The 27,973-nt window shown below is 40.0% G+C and overlaps 2 protein-coding genes across 2 annotated transcripts in view; one reads left to right on the forward strand and one right to left on the reverse strand.

Annotated features, from left to right (window-relative positions):
- On the reverse strand, positions 1-26,960 carry LOC134794293 (juvenile hormone epoxide hydrolase-like). Its single transcript, XM_063766052.1, has 7 exons — positions 26,741-26,960; positions 25,211-25,396; positions 21,967-22,356; positions 15,538-15,695; positions 1,723-1,907; positions 700-934; positions 1-226 (listed from the first exon to the last, which is right to left on the reverse strand). The coding sequence occupies exons 2-7, from the start codon at positions 25,394-25,396 to the stop codon at positions 10-12; spliced, it is 1,371 nt and encodes a 456-aa protein (XP_063622122.1). The 5' UTR covers positions 26,741-26,960; the 3' UTR covers positions 1-9.
- Positions 1-27,973, forward strand: part of LOC134794285 (endoribonuclease Dicer-like) — a 90,004-nt gene that overhangs the window by 54,639 nt on the left and 7,392 nt on the right. The window lies entirely within an intron of this gene.

Here is a 27,973-nt window from a genome sequence, read left to right on the forward strand (position 1 = left end):
TAAATAAACCTATTTCTCAGCCTCGTGAAACTTCAGGAATTCAGCTCCAGCCGCGAAAACGTCGTCGGCTAATACTTTTGGCGTTTGTAAGGCTGCAAAGTGCCCTCCGAATTCCATGGTCGTGGACCGCACTAGGTTCGGGAATTTGTCCCGGAGAATCCAATCGGGATGGTACATTACTTCATATAGAAACTTTATAGCGGCTGTTGGTACTCTCGTGGGTATTCTGAAAGAATAAACTCATCTTATTTCGTGTGGGGTGAAAAAAATAATCTCAGTCACTTTCACTTGTGTGTTGGCTATTTTCTAAAATAAATTTTATATATTTGTTACAAATTTCGTAGTACACTGCTGATAGCCGTTGATCAGTCCGTCAATTGTGGTTGGTGCAACTGGCCTTAATACACGCCACGTTTTTAAAGCCTGACCAAGAATGTATGATCACGCGCCATGTTGCGGAATTGCACTGGAACAATTATCATATATTACTGGTCAGGCTATACTTCAAATTTTCAAAATGATCGCAAAATGTATTCAAAAACTATGGTTGTCGGCAAACAAGATTAGGATTCTCCTATTACGCCTAAATGCGGATAAATCATACCTACAAACATCGTCACTGCCTTGAGATGAAACGCTGACTAGGAAGAAAACCCTTTGTACATAACAGATTATTATGAGATTACTTAGTTTACTTACCCGTGCAATGCATAGACTTCAGGCGCAGTCGTAGAATAACCTTCCGCGTACAACCTCATAGAGGTGACAATGCAGTTATTCACCCATTGTATGGTCACAGTATCCAGTACGTCGTCCAGTTCCAAGTTTTCCAAACCTCCATGGGGTGTGTGTAATTGGTCCCTGTTGCTGCATATAGCCATTTTTTCCATAATGTAAGCGGCCAGGCCGGATGGCGAGTCTGTTAAGCCGACACCTGGAACAATTTTTGCATTTCAGTAAGTTATAAAAACTTCTCTCTAATCGATAATGACCTGTCGAATTGAATTTATTAACCGAGCGTTAGCGAAAGTCTCCGTTTCGCCTTGGGCAATAATGCTTTCGTATGTACAATAATGTACATCCGGAGTTCTACAGATCGCAATTCTCAACCGATTCTTGTGAAATTTTGTGAACAAGTTCGGTGATTAAGTAGATTTTTTTTGTCGATTCAGTATTAGGAAATCTTTCAAAATGGCGGAGCCATACATTTATTAAGTTTTAAGATATTTTCGCTAGGTCTACAGCTCCCAAATCCACTAGTATGTATGTACATGTATAAAAGTAGCAAGAACATAATAATATATTCGAATATGCGGGTTCATGACGCTTACTTATTTATTTACCTTTATTTGATAATCAGAATAGAATAAGAATATATTTTCCCAAATTTTAATAGTTAGAGTCTGTGCGTACTGTACCTTGATTATTAGGCTGACCTAACAACATCCCACAGACAAAAAAATAAACGAATAAAAAAATAAAATAAAAAAATAAAAATAGACGAATAAACGTTCATGTTCTCGAGTCTGTGTAAGTTATTTATTTTGACTGTGGTTCTTTGAAAGTTCTGTTACAAATCACAATTTAAGAATCCAGGGAAAAATCGATAAGATTTTGTTTAGTTTAGGTACCTCTTTGTATCTACTATATTCTTGGACTTTCTTCGTTTTATCCCCTAAATGTTCAAGTGTCCCGGTGCCGGTGTGCCGGTTTGTTACTTACCAACTGTATCAGGTTTAGTCGACTGTATGTGGAAGTAGCCACTCTCTCGTATAAGGTATCGGAACAAATTTTTCAACGGATATATACGATGCGAATGGTCTCCAAGCAGGCTGGGTGCAAGCGAGCCTAGTAGCAGCTTCACACTGCTTATAGGCATCGATGATAGCGGCATGTTTGTATGGAGTCTAGAATAAATAGGAAATTAGTTTTAGCCTGTTTACAAAAGAAGTTCGACTTTATTGGCAAGGAATAGGAATGATTTCACGTTGCGTCTTCATTGCCAACTTGGCTACCGATTGAAACCACGTGGTTTTAACTGATACCGGCCCAACACAATGCAGCAGCGGCACACTCTCAGAGCTTGTTCGAAGAACTGGTCCGGCCCGACTCTCAGTTGGTTACCGCACCAATTGAAAACCTTGTGGCCACCATGGTATAATAATATACTCCGCCTGGTACTCTATTCCGAGATTCGCGTATGACCTAACTGACACGGGCCTACGTCATCATGCTGTTTACAGGTTCTCAAACTTTAAAATGTGGGAGAATTTTAACCAACGGTAAAAATTATTTTAACGGCATTAATTTTAAGTTCTTCATGTAGAAACATAGTAAAATAAAACAAATCTAATGTATTAAATTAAACTTTATTTATCTATACAAGACAAACGTTTGAAAAACTAATTCACAGTTACACATTAATTACCAAACTTACGACGTGAAAAGTTTGGAAAACACTGCGACTGCTGACACTGAGCGAGAAGGAAATAACAATTAACACGCGTTCGAGTGACAAGGATGACGGTCAGGGCATGAAGTTATCTAGATCCGAATTGTCAAATGTGACAGCGCTATCCTGTGTTGCCAGTAATGTAAACAGAATTACCCGAACGTCTGAAATTTCTTTCGTGAATCGGAAGATATTGCTAACGAATAATTAAAAATTACGTGTTATTGTAAAATTTAAGATAAAATACATATAAATGAAAATTATAAAATTATAAAGAAATATTTTAACTTATTAACCATAGGTATAATGTACCCATGTAACATGTTATGTTGAAATAAAGTGGCAATTTTATTGTGACGTAGGCCCGTGTCACTCTGGGAATAGAAGACCATGTTTTATTAGACCATGGTGGCCACTACAGATTTAGCCTATGATACTACCACACCAAGGTTAGTAAATTGCAGCGGGAACAAACTAAAGAAATATATTAAATTAAATAGACTCATAAAAAAAAACCAAAACTTGTCAAAAATAAATAAATTGTTTTTTAAAAAATTGAGATTTTGTAAAATTAATGTTAATTTAGTGGATAAGTTAGATTTATATTCTGCCCAGTTAGAAAATAGTCAATTGCAATATGAAACCGACACACAGACTTTAAAATTAAAAATTCAGAGTTTGGAGGATTCCATAGAATCCTTAGAAAAAATAAATGAGAGTTCTAAAGAGGTGATTAATGAATATTCTTTGGCCATGGATGATTTAATATCCCAGATTAAGCTTAATTCAGAACGGTTTGAGTCACTGACCAATGCCCAGTCATGTGCTTGTAAGCAAGTGACTGAACATTCGTCGACCAGTTTACTCGACCTAAGCCTGTGTGACGGTTTACCACAACAGCATGTAAATGATAATAGCTCCTTCCACACTACACAACAAAGCACACCTAAACCTAATGTTATTATGTATTCTGATGAAATTGGAAGCAATATGAGCTCATTTTTAAGCTTTTACCTAAAGGGACTTAGTACAATCAGCAATTGTCTGCCTCACAGTAGCTTTGAAAATATCTTAAAACAAATTTTAAATGACAGTAATATTAATTCTAAGACAACACTGCTTATTCTTATGGGGAATAGGGGTAATGTGAACAAAAATAATTTAATTAAATACTTTGAACAGTTAAACTCGCTTGCAGTGCATGAAATTATTTTTTTTACTTTCCCCTATTGTGAGCAAATGTCAGAGGCAGAAAATACCACTAGACATAAGTTAAATATATCTCTATATAATCTTTGTACATATAGTAGTAAGTTTAGCATAATTGACACTAACAATTTTGTTAGTAAATACCATATGCCTATGGTGTTTTTGACTAAAGGCAAGTGTTGCCTTTCAAATTATTACAAAAGACAAATAGCTTTATCGCTATCATATTTACTTGACATTTCTGCCAAGAATTTGGCAGACAATTCTGCTCCTATTGAGCAGCCCAGTATGAACATGGAATTGGTTCCAGTCATAACCAATGATTTAATAGATTTAAACTAGCTGTTAAGACAAAAGATTCTGTCTCTGGCAATTTAGTTTTAAATAAATATAATGAAAAATACTGCAAACATGGAAAGTATATCCACCTGGTGCATCAAAATATTCAATGTATTAGAGGAAAAAATTTACAGATAGAACTTTATTTGAATGATTTTAATATTGATATTTTATGTCTTACTGAACATTGGTTAAATAATAATGAATTAATGCCCCAATTTAATAATCACCAGGCGGGAAGTTCGTTCACCAGACTTAGTTCCATACATGGTGGGTCATTAATTATATTAAATAGTCAGTTAAAATTTAAGGAACGTAAGGACATTGTATCCATGTCTGTTGAACGGACTATAGAACTAAGTGCAGTAGAATTAGAGCAATTTATTGTTGTCTGTGTGTATAGGCCGCCATTAAGTAATTTTGAATTATTTGAAAACATAATGGAATCTGCCCTACTTAGAATATCATCTTCTAGTAAGAAATTGCTTATATGCGGCACCTTTAATGTAAATATTATGGAAAATTCAACAATGTCTTGTAGATTATTGAATCTTTTTAAATCTTGTAATCTCAACCACATGTTTATGGAGCCCATTAGAGTGACTGCTACTAGTGCAACCTGTATAGATAATATTTTCACAGATATTTTTCCTATTGCTAAAAAAGTTATCAGCAATTTAGAATCAGACCACTTAGGTCAATTAATGGTATTTGAGGCATTCAGGAAAAATACCATGAGAAAACAAATAACTTTTGTACCAGTAACCTCGGACCGCGTGCAAAGAATGAAGCTAAGTTTAGTTCAGGCGCTACCCTTTTTGTCTTCCGATATGAGTCCTAATAGTATGTATAATTCATTCTTTCACACTTTTATGGATCATTATAATGCGATATTCACCTCAAAATCGGTCGTAGTTAGTGGTGCATCAGTTTTTAGTGAGTGGGCTACTGCGGACTTACATCAAAGAAGACGTGAACTGTATGCCTTATATGAGGAACGGCGGTTTAATCAGAGTGATGAATTTAAAGAACATGTGAAGGAGTATTTGAAGAAGTTTAAAGTAGATTGTCATATAGCTAAGCGAAATTATCTAAGTCAGAAAATAAAAAGTAGTTCCGACATTGTTAAAGCAACCTGGAAAGTTATAAATGTGGAGACTGGTCGCTCGAAACATACAATTAAAGAACTTAAACTAAACATTGATAACAAAATTATAGATTCCAATTTAGAAGTAGCTACAGAATTTGAAAAATTTTTCACCGAGGTACCAGTATCCACAACTAAGGATTTAAATTCATCACCCTCATCTGCTGTTACATTATTAAAACATAACGCTCCAGAGTGTTGTGGAGACCTTCATTTTGAACATGTTTGTACCTCAGATGTAATAAAGGCGTTTAAATCAATTAATGTCAAAAAAACTAATGACCTCTGGGGAGTCTCTGTCCATGGTGTCAAATCCTTAGTAGAAATTGTAGCGCCTGACTTGGTAGTTATATTTAACAACAGTGTTGATTGCGGCGAGTTTCCTGATGTAATAAAACATAGTAAAGTAATTCCTTTATTTAAATCTGGTAGCAGCTCTGACCCCACTAACTTTAGACCGATATCTGTGCTACCAACATTTAGCAAGATTTTTGAAAAATTAGTTCTTTCTCAATTAGTACGACATTTTAACGTTAATAATTTGATGCATAATAAGCAGTTTGGTTTTATACGGGGTCGCTCAACAACCGATGCTGGTGTTGAGCTAATTAAGCATATTTTCGATGCCTGGGAGGAGTCACGAGATGCTTTAGGTGTCTTCTGTGATTTATCTAAGGCCTTCGACTGTGTTTGTCATGAAACATTAATCAGGAAACTTCATTATTACGGAGTTAGAGGATCGGCACTGAATTTACTTAAGTCCTACTTAAATGGTAGAATACAAAGGGTCGATGTGAATGGACAGCGATCACCTGGGTCATTGGTCTCTATGGGTGTACCACAGGGGTCAATATTGGGGCCTTTCCTGTTCCTTATCTACATAAATGACTTGCCATTCCTTGTTAAGACCCACCATGATATAGTATTGTTTGCAGATGACACCTCACTTATTTTCAAAGTCAAACGTCAGCAACAAGCTTACAATGATGTAAACAATGCTATTTCAAAAGTAGTAAATTGGTTCAATGTTAATAATTTACTGTTAAATGAGAAAAAGACTAAATGTATTAAGTTTGTCACTAGTAGTAACGTAAGGCATGTACAAACAAGTGTTATTGTGAAGGATGAGGAATTGGAATTAGTTGATAGTACAGTTTTTCTTGGTATAACTTTAGATTCTAAACTCTATTTATTATTAACCATAGGTATAATGTACCCATGTAACATGTTATGTTGAAATAAAGTGGCAATGTTAGTGTGACGTAGGCCCGTGTCACTCTGGGAAGAGAAGACCATGGTATAATTCCACTGGGTGTTGTTGTGCTAGAATTAAGTACGTCAGTCGGACAGGTGCGCATGAGGGCAATAGCATCCACGATGCTAGCTTTAGGTATAATTTGCCCATTATGCGCAGGATTTTTCTTATTTTTTTTTTTCGCTCAATTAGTGCGGCACTGCCGGAAGACCTATAATATACTAGCTAATAGGTTACATTGTAAGACTGTTACAATGGCTCAGCTATGAAAAAAAAAAGCTATAAAAGCATATTCGTCTAAATAAGTTTTAAAGAAGCTGTTTTCTTCAAGACTGGCCGTCCAGTGGCGTCCTCATTAGAGGAATTGTGTTTTTAATAGACCTATTAATTTCTGTTTAAATCAATATATTAATATTGATGATCTAATGGTTCTCCAACTTTTGGTCTTTGTCACAGTTTTATTTATCTTATTATTTCTCAACAAAGCAGCTAATGGTGGCCTCGTTTTTCCGATTAGGTGATAAAGTCAAAAGTAAGTAATATAAAACTATATGACATAGATCTAAAATTGGGGAATAAGGACTATAATATTAATATAGGTAAAGCCTGACAACAGTTTATTTAACCCTGAGATAGTGTCGCTGCAAACAGCTTACGTATGGCAATAATGTGCGTACGTCATGTATAGTCGGAGTAGTGGGCATTGGCTTCATGTTGATACTCGTATAATGTCAGAAACATTGCTTACAGAAAATTCGGTTCATTCAATTTACCTATTCGTCAAAATCTGATTCTAAATATTCAATATTAATATATTCTTCGTTTTCTGACTCTGACGAAGTCTGATTTTCATCAGATGTTGTGTCGCTTTCAACCACCAACCTCGATTATAAAACGTTCAGTTTCCAATAGATATGAGCGCCGCGCCGGCGCGCCGCCGCCGCCGACAAAATTTACGCGCCGCCGCCGCCGACGCTGCGCTATCGGCGTGGCATCGGCGTGACCTTGTTAGATACTACTACTTTCAGAATCAGATAATATATATTTTATCTAGTTTAGATCTTTAACGGCGCCAGTCTGAATAGCTTATAGACATTCAAAAGGTATTTTAGGTCCATATAATTCTAAAATTTCGATGGTAAATTCAAACTTTTCTGTTTGGTAACCGCGCTACTAGTGTTAGAGCAACGAAATGACTAATTTTGCCAGCTGGCTAGCTCATCCGTCATTCACCGCGAATTCAATTATTGCAAGCATGGTTTAAATGTCCTAAAAAGTGTTAAATCTGGCGTAAAGGAAACTATGATGAGTCCATATGAAGAGTATATTGTCGAGGATTAGGCACTGATACAAATTTAGTCTGGTTAGCAGCAAGGTCGAAACGAATGTGACGGCATCACGCACGCGAACAAAAGCTGTATATTTATTCAAACATTTAAACTTGTTCCACGTGCGTTTATGCAGTTACCTATAAAACAAGATTCTTTAAGTTTACGAAGACACTTTCCAACACTGGCCCTTAAACCAAAGCAATCTTGTTTAAACACACAAACACAAAACTTAAATAGTGACTTACACTTCACTATAACATTAAATTAACAAAAACATATGCACTGAACTTTCGCTACACCTTATTAACAAAGTTCAGTTATTCACATTATGAATTGTTATTCAATAAATGTTTATAAAATAAACAAGTCTTTTAATTTCATGTAATCACTATCATGTTTGACTAAACCAACAAATAACCATGATGGTAATTACATTAAGAACACAATTATTACATAGAATACATAGTTAAATGTATTTACCTATGACAGTAATGTGAACTGTCTCACAAACTTACTGTGTTTAACTTTACACAACGCTTTCGTCAGTATATCTGCCAACATATCATTAGTATTTAGATACTCAATAGTAATCTTATTCCTATTAACAAGTTCTCTAATAAAATGATGACGTATATCGATATGTTTGGTCCTAGCATGATGTAAAGAGCTCCTACACAATTTTAGCGCTGACTGATTGTCATTGAAAATTGTCGGTACAATTTCTTTATTTATAATTTCTTTCAGAAATGTACTAATAAACAAACCCTCTTTACAAGAATTAGACAAAGAGTAGTATTCGGCTTCGGTAGAGCTAAGGCTAACTGTTTTTTGCTTGCGACTTTCCCAAGTAACTACTGACTCACCTATTTTAAAAACATAGCCCGTGTACGACCGGCGGTCTACGTCGTCACTGCCCCAGTCTGCATCCGCATATCCTGTGATGTCCAGCTGCTGCTTGCCTTTCTTAAAAGTCAAACGGAGATCCGAGGTACCTTTCAAGTAGCGCAGCACTCTTTTGGCTGCTTTCCAGTGGGTCTCTGTAAATGATTCATTAAATTGACTCAAGTAGCTAACTGCGTATGCGATGTCTGGTCTGGTACAGATAGCAATATACATAAGAGAACCTACAAGACCTCTATAATCATAGGTATCATCTCTTTGATTGCCCCTAGGTAACTTAAGTCCAGTTTCCATGGGAGTAGGCGAACACTTACACTCTTCCATTTTATATTTCTTCAGCACCATCGCGATATAACTCGATTGATCGAGAGTAATTTTGTTTTCATCTCTACACAATCTCATACCTAACACCTGATGAGCTGGCCCTAGATCTGTCATATCAAATTCCTTCATTAATTTGACTTTGACATCTAGCTTATCACGTTCATCACCTGTCGAAAACAATATTATATCATCAACATACAGAGCAATAATCATAAACGACCCCTTCAGTCGCTGAAAATAAACACAAGGCTCAGATGATGACTTATTGAACTTCAACTTACTGCATAGAACATGATCAATCTTCTCGTACCATGCCTTTGAGGCTTGTTTTAACCCGTAAATAGCTTTATGTAATTTGTAGACCTTACTTTCTTGACCTTTAACTATAAAGCCTTGCGGTTGTTCCATGAACACAGTTTCCTTCAAGTCACCGTTGAGAAATGCTGTTTTTACATCAAGATGTTCAATCTTCATACCGTACTCAACCGCCAAGGCTAACAAAGTACGTATAGTGGAATATCTGACAACCGGTGAATACGTCTCCTCATAGTCTATTCCATATTGCTGCGTGAAGCCTTTAGCTACCAGGCGTGCCCTATATTTGAGTAGTTCACCGTTCAATCCACGTTTCACTTTGAACACCCACTTGCATTTGACAGGTTTTTGTGACTCTCGTCGATCTGTCAGTGTCCAACACTCGTTCTTAATAAATGAGTTGTACTCACAAGACATTGCTTCCCTCCAATTGTCAGCATCTGGACCACTCAGTGCTTCTCGTACAGTCCGTGGAGCATCTGGATCGCACGTGCCCGCTAGGAATCCAAAATGTGGTGAACCCGATGAACTGTCATATTCCGAAGTATCCGTACTCTCCTCCTCTGGAATATAAGTTGCATCGGCCGGACCATCACATTCACTAGAGCTAGACGAATCATTTGTTGTGATCGTACTCGTTCGATCGCTCGTACTCTGAGAATTTTGTGTTAAATTGGCATCATCAGACGTACCGCTCACTACCGATATCGCTGGTTGTACAGAAGTTGGGTTCGACAATTCGATTACAACATTTTTATTTCCATTATTTTCAATTTGTGGAAATATTTCAATTGACTCAATGACATTGTCAATGTCATCACTTGATACTTTTTTAATGAACGTATTTTCTAAGAAGGTTACATCTCTGGCTTTGATGCATTTTGTTGGTTGTTCCGGGTCCAAGAGTCTATAACCCTTTGTATGCTCACAATACCCAACAAAAATGTACTTTTTGCATTTCGGATCTAATTTTGAACGCTTCAAAGTCATCGCATAAGCCACAGAACCAAAGATACGTAAATGACTTAGAGATACCTTTTTGCCACTCCACTTTTCTTCAGGAGTGCTCCCCAGTACAGCTTTCGTAGGACAGCGGTTTTTGACGTAGACGGCCGTGTTAACAGCCTCCGCCCAGAATTCGTTGCTTAGGCCCGCATCTTGCAGCATGCATCTTGCAGCCTGCATCACAGTCCTGTTCGCGCGTTCTGCGACCCCGTTCTGAGCAGCGGAGCCAGGAACAGTGGTTTGATGCACGATGCCATTGCTCTTGAGATACGCCTGAAAAGCAGAACTGGTGTATTCTCCTCCGTTGTCGCTACGTAGCGATTTTATCTTTTTACCTGTCTGGTTCTCCACTAAAGCCTTAAACTCTTTGAACCTATCAAATACTTCACCTTTCTTAGTTAAAAAGTACACAAACGTCTTTCTAGAATAGTCATCTATGAAAAGCAAGAAATACCTTGCACCGCTGAATGAGGGAGATGGTAGCGGCCCACAGACGTCTGTATGTACTAAACCCAGGACCTCTTTAGCCCTGTTGTGAGATTTCTTAGGAAAGGGGACCCTACTTGCCTTACCTTGTACACACGCTACACACGTTTCAAAATCTCTACTATCATATGATATACCAGAAGCCATACCTTTTTTCAAAAGTTCCATGCTTCTTCTGTTGAGATGCGATAGACGACGATGCCAAACCTTCTCTGAAGCTACAGATGCAGTTCCGTCGCTAGTAACCGCACGCTTCTCCTCCACTGCTGCATTGGCCATCTGTTTGTTCTGTAAAGGAACATTAGAACACGCCCCCACAGTGTCAAGGACATAAACATCATTTTTCAAAGTAGCTGTCGCTGCAATAACCCCATTATCTAATATTTCGCAACTATCGGATTCGAATACTATCTTAAAGCCTTTCTTTGCCATGGCGCTTACCGACAATAAGTTAGCTACTAAATTAGGTACATAATACACATCACTTATAGTCTTTACAGTGCCATTACGTTGTTCCACTTGAACATTACCTCGCCCGGCCGTAAATAGTTTGTCTCCGTTAGCTACAGTCACTTGCAACGATTTCTCTGACTTCATGTCACTCATCATGTTCACATCTCGACAAAGATGACTCGCCGATCCACTGTCCACGTACCAAAGATCACTTTCCACGTTCACCGACAGCGCCGTGAGTAGAGCCTTTGCCGACGACGTTCTTTTGCTACTTTTCTTTTTGTTCAACATCGGACAATCTTTCTTGAAATGTCCGGTCCTCTTACATACATAACACCTGGGCAGCTTTCTCGCGGCCGCCAGAGCCGTAACTCCGTCTCCGTCGCGCTTGCTGTCCTCACGTCGCATTCTCTCCTGTAGCAGCTTCGCCGATACAACTTCGCTAGATAATTTGGCAGTTGACGAGTTCTCAATAGCCATGATTAGCGGGTCGTAGTCCTCAGGAAGTCCGCTCAGCATGATGACCGCAACAAAGTCATCCTCCAACCCAGCACCAATATCCTGAAGTTGTTGTGCGACATCCGTGATTTTGTTTATGTATTTCTCCATACTCTGACAATCCGTTAACTTTGTGCTAAACAAAGTTCGCAACAGGCCTAGTCTCCGACATAATCCCTTATCTTCATAAGCTTTCTGAAGACTCGTCCATGCTTTGTGTGCCGAGGTCACGTTCCTTATGTGTACGAAGGCCGTCGATTGCACGGACAATGCAATGCGTGCGAGCGCTTTCTGGCCCTTTTTCACATCTTCCGGTTTTTTATTGTCAACCTCTTTTTCCACAAAATCCCAAAGATCTTCATGAACTAACACCATCTTCATCATAAATTTCCACGATGAATAGTTTTCCATTCCTTTTAGTTTTTCCATCACGAGTGGAGATGAGGAACTTGTACTGGACGCCATTACTGATGGCAACCGTATTAACTATTTTCGCTTTTTACGCTCGAAATCCGTTTTGATTTTTATTGAAAACGCGCAGGCCCATGACCTGTTAAATCTGGCGTAAAGGAAACTATGATGAGTCCATATGAAGAGTATATTGTCGAGGATTAGGCACTGATACAAATTTAGTCTGGTTAGCAGCAAGGTCGAAACGAATGTGACGGCATCACGCACGCGAACAAAAGCTGTATATTTATTCAAACATTTAAACTTGTTCCACGTGCGTTTATGCAGTTACCTATAAAACAAGATTCTTTAAGTTTACGAAGACACTTTCCAACAAAAAGGTGTAAAAGGGGGTTAATTTCAGATATTAAGCGTTTTCATGCCCAAAGGTCCGGCCGTTGGCTTTGCACGGAAGGCATCGGAAACGGAATCAGGTCTCATTTTAAGCTTGGCCATTGTTCAAATTTCAAGCTTTGCTCTCTCGCAGACCAATCTTTGGCCTCGCATCGCTCGCATAGAAGTAAGCCGCTATCTGAACCTCCAAGTTTTCGGCCCTGTTTGGAGCGTAACTTTTGGCCTCGCTTTTAAAATGCTTGGTTCTTCTCCAATCTTAGCTCCACTGAGGCACGGCCTTTGGCCTCGCACGAATGCACCTACAGGAGAGCCCCAGAGGTCTTTAACACTGTGGCCACGGTCTTTATCGGCCTTCGGTCTTGCTTACACTGGACCAATTCCAAGCTCTGCCCTCTTGCAGCTTGGCCTTCGGCCTCGCACAGAAGCGCGCCGTAATCGGCACTCCGCGCATTCGGCCGTCAGCCAAGCTCACACTTGGCGTTCGATTCTAAGCTGTATGCTTACCTGCAGCTCAGCATCTGGCCTCGGATGGGAAGGCGTCGGAATCTGGTCTTCGGTATTAGGTGGAGCTCGGCCTTGGGCCTCACTTTTTGACATAAACCGGTTTGTTGGGTCGATATTGGTTAATAACAGAGCTTGATTTTCCTCACTTCGGCTCTTTGGACAGTCGACCAGATGTTTCCCTGATACAGTCAATCCGCTACCTTTTACTTAGCACAATAGATAAGGGCCTCGCAAAGATCTTCCGGCCAGGGCCTCGCCAAGATTAAGACCGCCTCTGATGCCGCTCGATACCGTTTATACTATATAAAACTTGTTTCGTACCTTTATTCAATAAATTTTGCTTGCAATTGAAAAATGCACTTATTTTATAACTTTCTTACAGCAAAAACGTGTAAATTCGGTAAAATTTTGGTTTTAATTCTTTTTTCATTAATCAAAGGTGTTTCAAGGCCACGCCGCCGATTCGCCGCCGCCGCCGACCGATTTTGACCGGCGCGCCGCCGCCGGCTAAATGCCTATCGGCGCTCATATCTAGTTCCAATTCGATTATAGGATTTTTATCGTCGATCTACATAAACCTTAAATGAAATATTAAAGTTTAAACCAAACAACTAACCAGTTCAATACCTAAAACCGCACTATAAAATGTCAATACCGGTCATGTCAACAACCAACTTCAAAACATTGTTTTTTGGAATGCTATGTAATCCTTCGTCTTTGTAAGTATTTGATTGCATTCACTACAATTTTTTCGCATCTTTGGTATTTTTTTTGGCATTTTTGTAATAAAACCGTTTATATTTGAATATATTCGTAGATATTTTCCGTTTGTTTACATCGGTGACATTCGATGACATCCAACGTTCGTTGTCAAAGAGTACTTGTTGCCAGTAAAAGAAATTAGTACCATTGAAAATCCGCAAAATGGCGAGGGTCAAATAAACTGTTGTCAGGCTTTACATTTATACAGAAATTAATTGGTTTGTAGAAAAACACAATTCCCCTAATGAGGGCGCCACAGGACGGTCGACCCAGTTTTAACGCACCTTCAGCGATGGAATTACAGGAATCAAATCCATTTTTCCCATAAAACAGATTTGAATAATCATACTTCCACATCACCCATAATATAATATAAATATGTTGCCGCGGTATGAGAAAACATGGCTAACCATTTCTGTTAATTGTAGGTTTGAGTGACGTATGTAAATGCTTATTAGCCAATTTGTGTCGCTTAACTTCAAATAGTTCAAATCCATTCGACCCTCTCAGAAAATATCTATTAGGTACCATATTACCTTTTCTAAATAGGTACCAAAATCGCATAATCTGACAAATGGATTTACCCGAGTTTGAAGTTAAACGACTCAATTATAGTGTGAATCAAACGATCTGATCTAGTTTACTCAAAGAGTCTCAAGAATACAATACCATTGAGTGGTAAACCACAAATTAGGATAATCCCCTCGTAGTAAAAGCAGATTATAACCGCCTTGAAATGTTAGTATAGATTAACGACTCTATTTCTTTAAACAATAGACTACAAAATACACTAACTAAATAATGGCTAACCTAACTTTTTTTGCATTTAACAACCATCGACACTCAAAAAGAACACACTCAGTAGAAAAACAGCTATGAGATACCATAAAATTCCATTATATTTTCGGCTCTATAGTCTTACCATAAGGATAAAAATGCTTTGAAGGTAAGAATAACATTCACACGTTTTGCATTTAGAGATAACAGATGTGCCGCCAGGGTCGTACTCGCATTGTTGCAATTGATAAGCACGTGGTTTATCTGTTTATGTCGGAATGTTATTTAGTGGTAATTTTTTCTGACCTATACCTAACTACAATTGTAATAAAAGAGCGAGCGAGACACCAATAAAAAAAAATTACCTGGCCTGTTATCAAATTGTGGGACACATTATGATATGATTGTAGTTTTAAATCTTAGTGTCTAACTGGCTTTCGCTCGTTCAGTACATGTGTTCTTACTCAATTCCTACTGATCTTTTACGCAACTTGGCTAAGTTTTACCGGACATTCCCTGCTTTCGATTGGATTTAGTACCTTGTGATTTTAACGACCCTGGCTACGTTTTACTGGACTTGATAATAATTATGTGGCGACCGTGGGTCAATGCGAGTGCAAGTGGACATTAACTAATATGTATAATAATTATACATTTTTATCTTTCTACATATTTTATTTAACACCAGAATACGTCCCTATCGTGGCTAAGGTGCATGTGACTTTCCAAAAGATTGAATATGATATTATCTTTTTAGACCATTTTAACCCCATTCAACAAGAAATAAGGTTTAGAATGCAATATACATGCAATGTACTTTTAACTTATTTTGTAAGTAAATTGGTTGGCGCCTACGAGAACAAAAGCAGATAATAGGATTGTAATAGAACAATGCCATTGTTAGTACAGGTAAGTGAACAAGATCAGTTCAAAAAGTTTTACCTATATGAATTCTTAAATTATAACTTGTTCTTACCCTAATACGTCATCGGGGTAAATGGTAGCCATATGAGCGGCAACCTGGGAGCCCCAATCGCCCGCTTGGATGTAGAATTTATTGGTTCCCAGCCGTTTCATCAGATTCTTCATTATTATGCCTATGTGTACTGGATTCAGACCCGGCTTGCTCGTACCCTGAAATGCAGTTTTAAACTTTTAATGTAGGTAACAATATATACACACATAACACACACAAATTAAAAAGGTCCGATGCAGTACTTTTTATCAGTTGACGTATTTGACTCAAGTTACTGAAAACGAGATTTTAAAATATGATCATTCATCAGCAAATCGCACAAATGATAACCTATAGGTATTTCGTTAATACTTTATAGGTATTTCGTTATCCTTCCCCAGGTCTTATGATGAATAGTCATCTATTTATGCTATAGTGATATTTATTTACTAAAGCTAATGCAAATTAACCTAGCATTTTTGACGTAACAATATTTGACTAGTATACTATGACTCCAATTGTCGTAAATAGCTATTAGGGTTCATGTATGTGTTTAATTAGTCTCTACGTTTAGGTTACTATTTTTACTTTTGTATATCATGTTTTACTTTGTGCTCGTATATTATGTCAAATGAATTGCGTGGAATGTTTTATATCTAGTTATAAGTCTAGAAATTCATGCTCCTTTCATACGTGCTTAATATTGTACCTATTTATAAGTCTAGGATTCGTGCTCCTTTCATACGTGCTTATAATTAACGAGATTGGCAAAAATATACATTACTGACTCTGCATGATACACCCACTAGTTGAAGAAGGTACCAAACGGCCTTGTGTTTTACTATATAAGGCAGAGCCGTTTCGTGGCTTATTCAGAGATATCAGAGACATCAAGAGAGCTTCACTCATACCAGCCTGAACACTCTCCAAGTGAATAAATCAAATATATGTGTTTTCATTTCACACAACACATATACCGGTAAATGGAGGTATAGCGGACTTCGAGACAGCACAGCGGCCAGCGCGCTCCAGCGACGGATTTCTACGCTTCTCCCAACGAACCCCCACATCACGAAAAAGCTACAGTCTACACTCCACAGTTTGGTCCTTTTGAAGCCGGATGAAGATAGAAAAACGTACGCGCTGAGTTTCAAGCGACATAGCTTAACTCAGACATCAAGATAGAAAAACGTACGCGCTGAGTTTCAAGCGACATTGCTTAACTCAGACAGCAAGAAAGAAACAAGTACGCGCTGAGTTTTAAGCGAACGTTGCTTGACTCAGACGGCAAGAAAGAATAAAGGACGCGCTGAGCCTAGAAGTTCGCTTCGGTTTAGACCCAAACCCTATACCTTTCCGTAACCCATTTACCGGCTTGCCGGACGGACCGTGCAGCGTCGTAGATTAACCTCCGCTCACGTGTCCTGGCAACTTTCGTTGCATGTGTCACATGGTTGATGCCCACACACTGCTATCGAACGTTCTAGGCATTGCACTTTGCCATTGCGGGAGATTCAGTGCCACGAGGGATCCACGCTTAGGGCACTGACGTTGCGCACGGCAACGGTCAGTCATAGGCATAGGCAGGTCAAGTTAGGGACCCCCCGCGTGTGTTAAGTGAAGTGGTTCCAGCCAGAAAGATGTCCGAAAAGGAAGCAAGGAGCCTACGACCACGCACCAAGGGCCCACCTGCGCCCGCACCGAACATGGATACCCCTACCCCCTCGTCTGGTAAGACTACGTCTAACGAGACTCATACGTGGAGCAATGGCACCAGTGGCAACCCGAATGCTACCGGTGGAACCGAGTCGGTACACTCGGAGATGTTAGACGCCACCGTAGTAAATCGTAGTAGGTCGAATACGCTAGTGAATAAAGACACCGATGCGCCGCCGCCGCCGTCGCGGGCGCCGTCTAATCGCGAATTAAAGAATCGCAAATCGGTTAGGGAACGCGACAATGAATTGTCCGTGCTAATGGCCGAGCTCGAGGTTCATAAAGCCCGTCTAGTCGTTGCTAAGACCGAGTCCGACACTGCCAATTTACGGCTGCAGATTGCGCAATTGAAGGCGCAGTCTCGCGGCGGCAGTGACGCGACCGTCGAAGCTTCTAAGAAAGGGTCCGTCACTGCAAATTTGCGGCCGCAGGTTGCGCCACTGAAGGCGCAGTCTGTCGGCAGCAGTGACGCGACCGTCGAAGAACGTACTAGAAGTTGGGTAGAACGACAAGCTAGGTTACAGCACGAGGTCGCGAAAGAAAACGTTAAATTCCCGCCGCCGAAAAAGACCGCGCAGCCGCCGCCGCGTGCCGCCGCCGACCGGGCTAGCAGACCGCCCCCGCGCGTTTTAGAGGTACCGCACGGTACCTACGCGCCAATGTACCATAAACCGCCGGAATTACCTGCATTCGGCGGAGATATCACCGAGTGGATATCATTTAGGGCAGAGTTCGAAGATACGTCGCCCATGTTTAGTGCCGTCAATAACGTCAGTCGGATTAGGCGCGCACTTAAGGGCGAAGCTCGGACGGCCGTAAAATCAATAATGTACACGGTTCAGGATCCGTACGAGATAATGGAAGCGCTGGAACGGCAGTTCGGCGACCCTGAGGAGATTGTTCTTACGGAAATTCATAATGTTAAACGCATGTCGCGTTTATCCGAAGACAATTCGAATATAGCCTCATTCGCCGCGCATGTAGCGAATGCCGTCGCCACCATTAGATCCTTGCGTCAAGAGAAATACTTGCACGCGCCTGAGCTCGTGAATAAAATCGTGGATAAATTAAATCTGATAGTGCGCTATGAATGGGCCAAATACTGGCAGTCTAACGTAGAAACACCCGGGTTAGTAGCAATTTCCGAGTTTCTTAACGAAATTAGTACTGCGGCCAAGCGCATAAACCGATATAAGCCGTCCAACAAATCACGGAATGCAGTGAACGCGGTTTCCTCTGCGCGCGAACCCAGAAGATCGAGCCAAGCTCTCTCTAGGTCTCGCGACCCCGCGTTCTACCGTGATACGTATGATAGATCGCGAAATGAACGAAACGCGGTTTCCTCTGTGCGCGAGCCCAGCAGGTCGAGCCGCGCTCTCGCTGGGCCCCGCGCCCCCGCGTCCATTCGCGACTATAGTTCGGGTTCGGAGTCAGATTTCCGCGAGTCATACACACGTGATACGGGAAATAGATCGCGTACTAGTAAATCAACTATAGCTCAAGTAAAGCGCCGCGATGGTAATTTGAGAAAGCCAGCGTCAACCGGAGCTAAGCCCCAGCGGGAGATATCGTCTGTCTCGGTCTCGCGCGATGCGTGCGCCATATGTAAGAACGGCAAAGAACACAAAGTTAGCGAGTGTTCGAAATTTCTAGCCGCGACTATATCTGAGCGATGGGACTTGGTGAAGGGTACTAGATTGTGCTATAGATGTTTAGGCGCGAGACACCGTACGCGTTTTAAATGTAAATATGTCGCGTGTGGCATGAGTCAGTGCGAAGCCGGACATAATAAACTATTACACGGATTAAGCGCGGCCGCATCCGCGAACGGTAATAGTGTCCCGGCGGCACCTGCAGTACTCAATGTTAGGCTGCCGCAGACGTGTCTCAAAGTCATTCCTGAAGAGGTGTCGGAACCGTTAGGTACCGTCCAAACCCTCGCGCTATTTGACGAAGGCGCGGCAATGGCTTTGACGATACACGAAACTGCGGACAGCATCGTACCTGCGGTACAATTTGTTGGGCACGCAAAGCCTAATACCGCGGAAGACGAGGCCTTACAACTTGCGAAACGACATTCTGAGACAGAATCATTAGGCGTTTCGCAGAAGGTACCTCGGGCCGACCCCGGCCAACGTGCGCTAGATTTGTTAGAAGCCACCTGCGAGAAGATACCGGGGGAGCAAAGGTATCGCTCGGGCTTACTTTGGCGGTCAGATGACGAGAAACTCCCCGATAACCGAGCGCAAGCATTGAAACGGCTGTACAGTCTAGAACGAAAGCTAGACCGCGATGCGAAACTTAAAGCCGAATATGCAAAGCATATGAACAACTTGCTCGACAAAGGTTACGCGGAGAAAATGGACTCGCCGCCGCCCCCCGAGGCACCCCGGACGTGGCCTCTGGCGCACTTCCCAACTTTTCAGCCGCAAAGCGGGAAAACGCGATTAGTTTGGGACACGGCAGCCACAGCTTACAGACGTTCGTTTAACAGCGCGCTGTTGGCTGGCCCCGACCTGTTAGAGTCTTTACAGATCGAAATAATTGAGCAAGATCGCGATACGTTACGTTTCGTTTGGTGGACAGGGATCGATTGGGACTCGCCTATACCCGTCTCACTCGCACCCGCGTGGCGATCGTTCATTATTAATAACGTACGATTAGTTCGCGCCACCGCTAGTATTCTGGTTGCCGCCGAGGTTTTCAAAGCCGCATTGTTCGCTAAGAAAACAGACATAGAGATAAAAAAGGGGCATTTAGATTTAGCAGAGATATTGCTAATCCGACGGAGTCAACATGCTGCATTTCCGGAGGAAATCAAGCTTCTGGAAACTGGGCGGCCACTCCTGAAGAAATCTCCGCTATACAAAATCGCTGTACAACTTGACAAAAACGGAATCATCGTACTAAATGCTAGAATCGATAAAAACACGCACATGCCTGTTTTACATGCAAAAGAAGATTTCGTCAAGTTATTAGTACAGCATTTTCATGCACTCTACAGTCACGGCAACCACGCGATCGTCATCAACGAGTTGAAAGAAAGAGCACCCCACGAAGAAGTTCTACATACTTTACTGCTAGAATCAGAGCACATAGTCAATTCCAGACCGTTGACACCAGTGAATCCAGATTTAGACATCGAAGCCCTGACGCCGAATCACTTTCTTATCGGTCGATCAAGTGCCATGTCGCCACTGGGTGTCTTCACAGACGCAATTATGTCGCTCTCTTCGTGGAAAACAGCGCAAACGCTAGCCGACCAATTTTGGAGGCGCTGGCAGCGGAAATACCGACCCAGCCTCCTCCCCAGGCCCGGTGCTCACCAAAACGTGAGAAAACTGCATGAAGGTGACGTAGTCATCATTGCGGATAGCTCCATGCCACGAGGAACGTGGCCCAGAGGCGTAATCGCCCAGCTATTTCCTGGCCCAGATGGTCATGTGAGAGTGGCCATTGTTCGCACACGCGCAGGTGACGTCCGCCGCCCAGTTTCTAGACTTATCCCCATTTACTCCGCGCATGAAGACGGTGTTGACACACGTGGGGGAGACTGTCGTAAATAGCTATTAGGGTTCATGTATGTGTTTAATTAGTCTCTACGTTTAGGTTACTATTTTTACTTTTGTATATCATGTTTTACTTTGTGCTCGTATATTATGTCAAATGAATTGCGTGGAATGTTTTATATCTAGTTATAAGTCTAGAAATTCATGCTCCTTTCATACGTGCTTAATATTGTACCTATTTATAAGTCTAGGATTCGTGCTCCTTTCATACGTGCTTATAATTAACGAGATTGGCAAAAATATACATTACTGACTCTGCATGATACACCCACTAGTTGAAGAAGGTACCAAACGGCCTTGTGTTTTACTATATAAGGCAGAGCCGTTTCGTGGCTTATTCAGAGATATCAGAGACATCAAGAGAGCTTCACTCATACCAGCCTGAACACTCTCCAAGTGAATAAATCAAATATATGTGTTTTCATTTCACACAACACATATACCGGTAAATGGAGGTATAGCGGACTTCGAGACAGCACAGCGGCCAGCGCGCTCCAGCGACGGATTTCTACGCTTCTCCCAACGAACCCCCACATCACGAAAAAGCTACAGTCTACACTCCACACCAATATTAAAAAAAATACCGGCGTATAATCCGTATGAGTAATCAGAATCACTAACTAATCATATCTATCAGTGGGCACAATATTTATGATACCTATTTCGTATATGTTTAGGATGTGTTTTTCAACTTTAGACGACCAATCCATAAATTGCTTGTCGACTTAGATATCGTTTTTTTTTCTAACGGCTCGATTCGGAAAATGAATTAGATTTCTACTAGACTTTAACAAGTTACGATATGGATAATTTAAAGATATTTGTAAGATAGATATGTCAAATTTGACGTTTCCGCGAGTCTGGAGGTCCTCTTGAACGATTTCGACAAGTTATGACTTAGATATCCAAGTCACATCTAGTCGATATCTAATGTAGATCTAGTTGATCTCTAAATCGTCTCTAGATCTTGTGATTATCTCGAAATCCGAATAGGCCTGTAGGTACTTACCTACAACTTGCTCAGGTGTAGGACAGCCAAAGGAAGAATAAACAAAAATACAGGTTTTAAATGTAAACACTTTTTTGTAATGTATTGAATCTGACTTTTTAAATTATAATAAATAATATTGTATTTTACTTTAGTCATAAATTTAGTTGTACCGACCTCAGAAAATCCAAATCCCGGTAAATCAGCAGCAATCACTTCGAACACAAAATCATATCCATCTCTAGGAGTCGTTAAAATCGGGATAACTTTATCAAACTCCTTCGAGGAGCTGGGCCATCCATGCAGCATGAGCAATGGTAACACTTTAACATTCTTCACTGTAGGCTTCACTCGTATAAAATGGATATCTAGACCCTGAATCTTGGTCTTGTAATGTGGGAATCGGTTCAGCAGTTCCGCTCGCTTTTTAAAATCGTACTTTTCTGCCCAGTACGATAATAACTTCTCTAAATATGCTGTATTCATGCCATACTCGGAATTGATGCCATCGAGGGGAGGTGTTAGGGGGCGTCTGTTTTTAATCCTCTGCTTTAGGTCAGCGATCATCTGAAAACAATAATAAGATGCTATGTCCTGATAAGTGTGTATGTATGTACTTATTTAAATAATATTTGAAGAACATATGTTTAGTCAGTTGTTCTTCAACGCATGTTGACTTTATGTTTTAGAGTGAATTTTATGTCTTACCGATTTCAGATAATCTAATATACCTACTTAAATGTAGATAGGATGAGTGGTATTAAAACCTAGGTACATACCTATTTGAATAGGTACATAAATAAAAATAACATAAGCATAAACTTTATACCTTTCGTCGTACATGTGTGAATACGAGATGAATGACATCTTCCTGAATTTAAGTACAATGTAATGCCATATTATATAAATTGTTTATTATTAATTATTATACCTTATAACTCTTATAAGAATGTAAACAATCTTAACCATGTGACTGTTTATGTTTATATTTTAGATACATGTTTTTTGTTATGATATTATGCCTTGTATGTTTAAAAATAAACTATCGACGAACATCTATTCTGTTGATTACTAGCTACCTGCGTAATAATTAACAAAGGAAACTTCAATCGAGTACAGTGGGTACTGTTTTGTGATTAGCTTGTTTACACTCGGCGGTCTAGACTAGCCGCAAAAACTTATATTAAAACGTAATAAATGGCTTGTGATGGACATGGATGTCACAGGGCGGACACGCCATAGTACGGCGATTGTTTTACTGTCTATGTGCGCAAGACATGTCTATATTAGATATGAGCGCCGCGCCGGCGCGCCGCCGCCGCCGACAAAATTTTCGCGCCGCCGCCGCCGACGCTGCGCTATCGGCGTGGCATCGGCGTGACCTTGTTAGATACTACTATTTTCAGAATCAGATAATATATATTTTATCTAGTTTTGATCTTTAACGGGGCCATTCTGAATAGCTTATAGACATTAAAAGGTATTTTAGGTCCATATAATTCGAAAATATCGATGGTAAATTCAAACTTTTCTGTTTGGTAACCGCGCTACTAGTGTTAGGGCAACGAAATGACTAATTTTGCCAGCTGGCTAGCTCATCCGTCATTCACCGCTAATTTAACCATTGCAAACATGGTTGAATGTCTTAAAAAGGTGTAAAAGGGGGTTAATTTCAGATATTAAGTGTTTTCACGCCCAAAGGTGGCTGTTGGCTTCGCACGGAAGGCATCGGAAGCGGAATCGGGTCTCATTCAAGCTTGGCCATTGTTCAAATTTCAAGCGTTGCTCCCTCGCAGCCCAATCTTTGGCCTCGCATCGCTCGCATAGAAGTAAGGCGCCATCTGAACCTCCAAGTTTTCGACCCTGTTTGGAGCCTAACTTTAGTCCTCGCTTTTAAAATGCTTGGTCATTGGTTCTTCTCCGATCTTAGCTCCACTGCAGCACAGCCTTTGGCCTCGTACAAATGCACCTGCAGGAAAGCTCCAGGTCTTTAACACTATGGCCTCGGTCTTTATCGGCCTTCGGACTTGCTTACACTGGACCAATAGTTCAATTCCAGCTTTGCTCTCTTGCAGCTTGTCCTTCGGCCTCGCAAAGAAGCGCGCCGTAGTCGGCGCTCTGCGCATTCGGCCTTCAGCCAAGCTCACACTTGGCGTTCGATTCTAAGCTGTAAGCTTACCTGCAACTCAGCATATAGCCTCTCATGGGAAGGCGTCGGAATCAGGTCTTCAGTGTTAGGTGGAGCTCGGCCTTTTTGACATTAATCGGTTTGTTGGGTCGACATTGGTTCATGACGGAGTTTGATTTTCCTCACTTCGGCTCTTTGGACTGTCGACCAGACGTTTCCATGATACAGTCAATCCGCTACTTTTTACTTAGTACAAAAGATAAGGGCCACGGAAAGATCTTCCGGCCAGGGCCTCGCCAAGATTAAGACCGCCTCTGATGATGCGTGCTATCATTTATACTATATTAAAAAAAACGGACAAGTGTGAGTCGGACTCGCCCACCGAGGGTTCCGTACTTTTTAGTATTTGTTTTTATAGCGGCAACAGAAATACATCATCTGTGAAAATTTATCTCTCTATCTATCACGGTTCGTGAGATACAGCCTGGTGACAGACGGACGGACGGACGGACAGCGGAGTCTTAGTAATAGGGTCCCGTTTTACCCTTTGGGTACGGAACCCTAAAAATTGTACCTTTATTCAATAAATTTTGCTTGAAATTGAAAAATGCACTTATTTTATAACTTTCTTACAGAAAAAACATGTATTTTCGGTAAAATTTTGGTTTGATTTCTTTTTTCATTAATCAAAGGTGTTTCAAGGCCACGCCGCCGATTCGCCGCCGCCGCCGACCGATTTTGACCGGCGCGCCGCCGCCGGCTAAATGCCTATCGGCGCTCATATCTAGTCTATATGACATCAATGTGTGACGTATGGTTGTTTAAGAAAAAGTTGTTGTTTACTGAAATTGACAAGAACCCGTACATGGCACGTTACTAATGGAACTAAGATTCTGTCAATCTGCCGCCGCGGGATGAAGTACTTTAACTCGGGGCGGGGTGGGTCGTGTCCATTCGGCAAGAAATACTATTACATGCTTTCTCCCAGCTATGTCAAATGCGAACATCGAATTTCGCTAATTGCGGGCATCTTTCTCTGTCACTATAATTACGACTTCATTGGAGTAAAAGAGAAAGATCCCCGCTATTTGCGAATTTCGGTTGTCGAAGTAGGCCCCTGGTCATTTAGCCCAAGGTAGACACTTTCGCAGTTTGTAGTTGTAGGGTTTTATGCTAACACTAACGTAACAAACAGACAAAACTATAGAGCAAAAATCTCCTCTTTTTCCTTTTAAAAATCAGTAAAATCCTTTATTATGTACTGATAGGGTTTCTTTGAAACGTGCATCTTACCGTGTCGTTAAACTCAATTTTGAACGGTCGAATGCTGGTATCCACTTCTCTTGGCTGTGGTTCTTTGCCCCACCACAGATTCAGGTGCAGTTGAGGCATTTCAGGTACTCTGTGCAGAGAGTAAGCCAAGAAGACCGCGTAGCCTATGGCCACGGCCGCTACTAACCATGATATGTATTTCAACATCTGAAATTGTGACAAAAATGATTTGTAAAATATATATACATACAGGTATGCGCCATTCTAGAGTTCTAACTATTCTTATTAGTCTGTGGACAAATCTTAAAAACGCATATTGATTGGGTTTTAGGTTCATTTTAGACTATAAATATACAGAATATACTTTTAATAAAGTATCATAATAACGGGAAAATTATTTACGGAGATTTAAGATTAATTACTACTTAATTACTTTGCAACACTTCTAGTGACGTAACCTCATTGAATACTCGTACCTAACATATCAAGTCCATCTGATTTGCTTTTTAAATAATGGCACTTATTATTTTGACATTAACATTTGTTTATCATAAATAAATTATTATTTGGGAATACATAAAACACATTTGTTAGAAAATTTGAGTTTAGCGCTATTTCCATATAGCTTCTATTTGAAATCAACCTTATCCACAACCGACAATGTGGTACCTTTTGGTTGAGAACGTCACATCTATACCTATTTCACGTTATATTTATTATTGTAAATTGCGTAACATACACTATTAAAGAATGGAATGGCCTTTTATCCGGTTTGATAATTTGCCGATTTATAACAGGTATAACTCTTTGTTGACAATAACTGCAACTATCATTTGTTTGTTTTAATTCTAAAGATATAAATTAAATAATAAATATACGGTACGACGTCTTCTACGACCACCTTCTGTGCACCAAATTCATCAAAATTAGTATATTATATTTTATCTACAATGGCATATCGATGATCGATAGCTTGTGTTGAATATATTATAATAATAAATACTTACTCAATTTTATATAAACATACGTATAAGTATTTAATAAATATATTTTGTTGTTGATATCTTATCTTGTTGTTTGATCAAATTAACATAGACGCTCAATAATTTAAACAGGTTTAAGTACCTGCCCGAACTTTGACTACTCACTAAATTTGACTAGCCAGAATCGAACTTAACGATGATTAAAGTTGAACGAAACTTATTTGTATCTATCGTTCAAATTTACCACAGTGAAATAACAATGTTTATTGGACAAAGATACACACTGTATAACACTGTTTATTATGTTTTTGCGAATTTTCAGAATCATTATATCTACTAATATAAACAGCAGGTAGGAAGCTAAATGTAATACGTGTATTTAACTCATAACCAGAGGTCGGACCGGGTGAGCTGTTTACCTTATAATTTGACATGTCTTACGTCATATTATAAGGCAAATCATAACTTAATTGTGCTGCTAACTAAAAGTGTTACAATAGGATAAAAAAACTATACTCAACTTTACAATACGAGACAATATTTAAAATTACACATATTCACAACCTACCTTATACACAAAGAATAGAAAGACTGTATTCACGGTTCTTCATAAATGTGCATTAATCATTAATTTAATATGTGGTCTCTTCCGCGAGCGTACCCGGCACGTGCTCGCGCGCACCCGTCACTTGCCAAAATCGCGCTCGAGTTCGTTGGAACAGTTTATTTAGCCTCGACCTTACGTTGCCGTGGTAATCACTGATACCTTCAGACTGAACGATACGCGCCGCATCTATTACCTTACGACACTAACTTGTTTATCTAGTTTCGTACACCCATCTAGAGAGGGATAGATACTTATGCCACTGATATTCATTCATGTCAACGATCTCACGATATGTTTTTTTCTAATTATTGCCATAGAAATGCTTACGTTGTAAAGGAGTAGTATCAGTACTTGTGTTACACTGTGCGTGTCATTTTACGTAACATGTATTGTACACCTTAGTAACGGGAACGGGACATTCTGAATAATAAATAGCTGAGCAGCTAGCGGTTTTTGTCCTCTGTAAGGGATAAATATATTTTTGAAAGAAAACAAGTTATGTGTTTAGGTTTTTGTAAGTAGATCTGTTGTTAGTCTTATATTTTTAATTTACCACAATTATGTTATTATGTATTTTACAAAACATAATCCCTATAGATATTTTTTGCAAGTAAGTGAACACAGCAAAAGAGATAACTGAAGCTTTCACTACATTTTTCGCTAGAAAAAAAATAAAATTATTTACATGGCTCCTTTACATTTCCTTTTCAATTATATTTTCTTCTAAATTTTTTTCAAATGTCTGCCAGTTAAATCTTCCTAATTCTGAATATCATAAGAAAACATTAATTAGTTACCTACTAGCAGCAATATACGTTTTCATTCAATTTTATATTCTATAGATCCGTGGGTAGATAAAATTTGATTAATTGAATACCTATCCGTACTATTTTGTGATGTTTAAAATGTAGGTAATTGTATTCATTGTTAAGTGTTGACTGTGTAATAAGAATATAACTATGTATATGTCGTAGTCAGATCGTATAATCCGCCGTATTACATTACGGCTAGCCGTTATCAAAAACAGGGGCGTTTTGAAATGCGGCGGTTCGACGATTAGCCGGATTGTCATTGCGATACGTTCTTCAATAAGGCGGCCAACGTTTAGCCGCATCGTACTACTATTTTAGATTGTAGAGTGACCAGTTCTTTCGGTCGCCTACGTAACCGGAGTTTGACAATGTTTGCAATTTA

Source organism: Cydia splendana, chromosome 10, assembly GCF_910591565.1.
Source record: "Cydia splendana chromosome 10, ilCydSple1.2, whole genome shotgun sequence".
Classification (NCBI taxonomy): domain Eukaryota; kingdom Metazoa; phylum Arthropoda; class Insecta; order Lepidoptera; family Tortricidae; genus Cydia; species Cydia splendana.

Bases quoted from the DNA above. Each gene is read 5' to 3' on its own strand.
- LOC134794293 (XM_063766052.1), bottom strand. From the start codon at position 25,396: ATGTTGAAATACATATCATGGTTAGTAGCGGCCGTGGCCATAGGCTAC. The intron at 15,696-21,966 runs GTCGGTACAACT...ACTGCATTTCAG, and splicing joins CGGGATTTGGATTTTCTGAG to GGTACGAGCAAGCCGGGTCT. The intron at 935-1,722 runs GTAAGTAACAAA...AAATTGTTCCAG, and splicing joins GACTAAACCTGATACAGTTG to GTGTCGGCTTAACAGACTCG.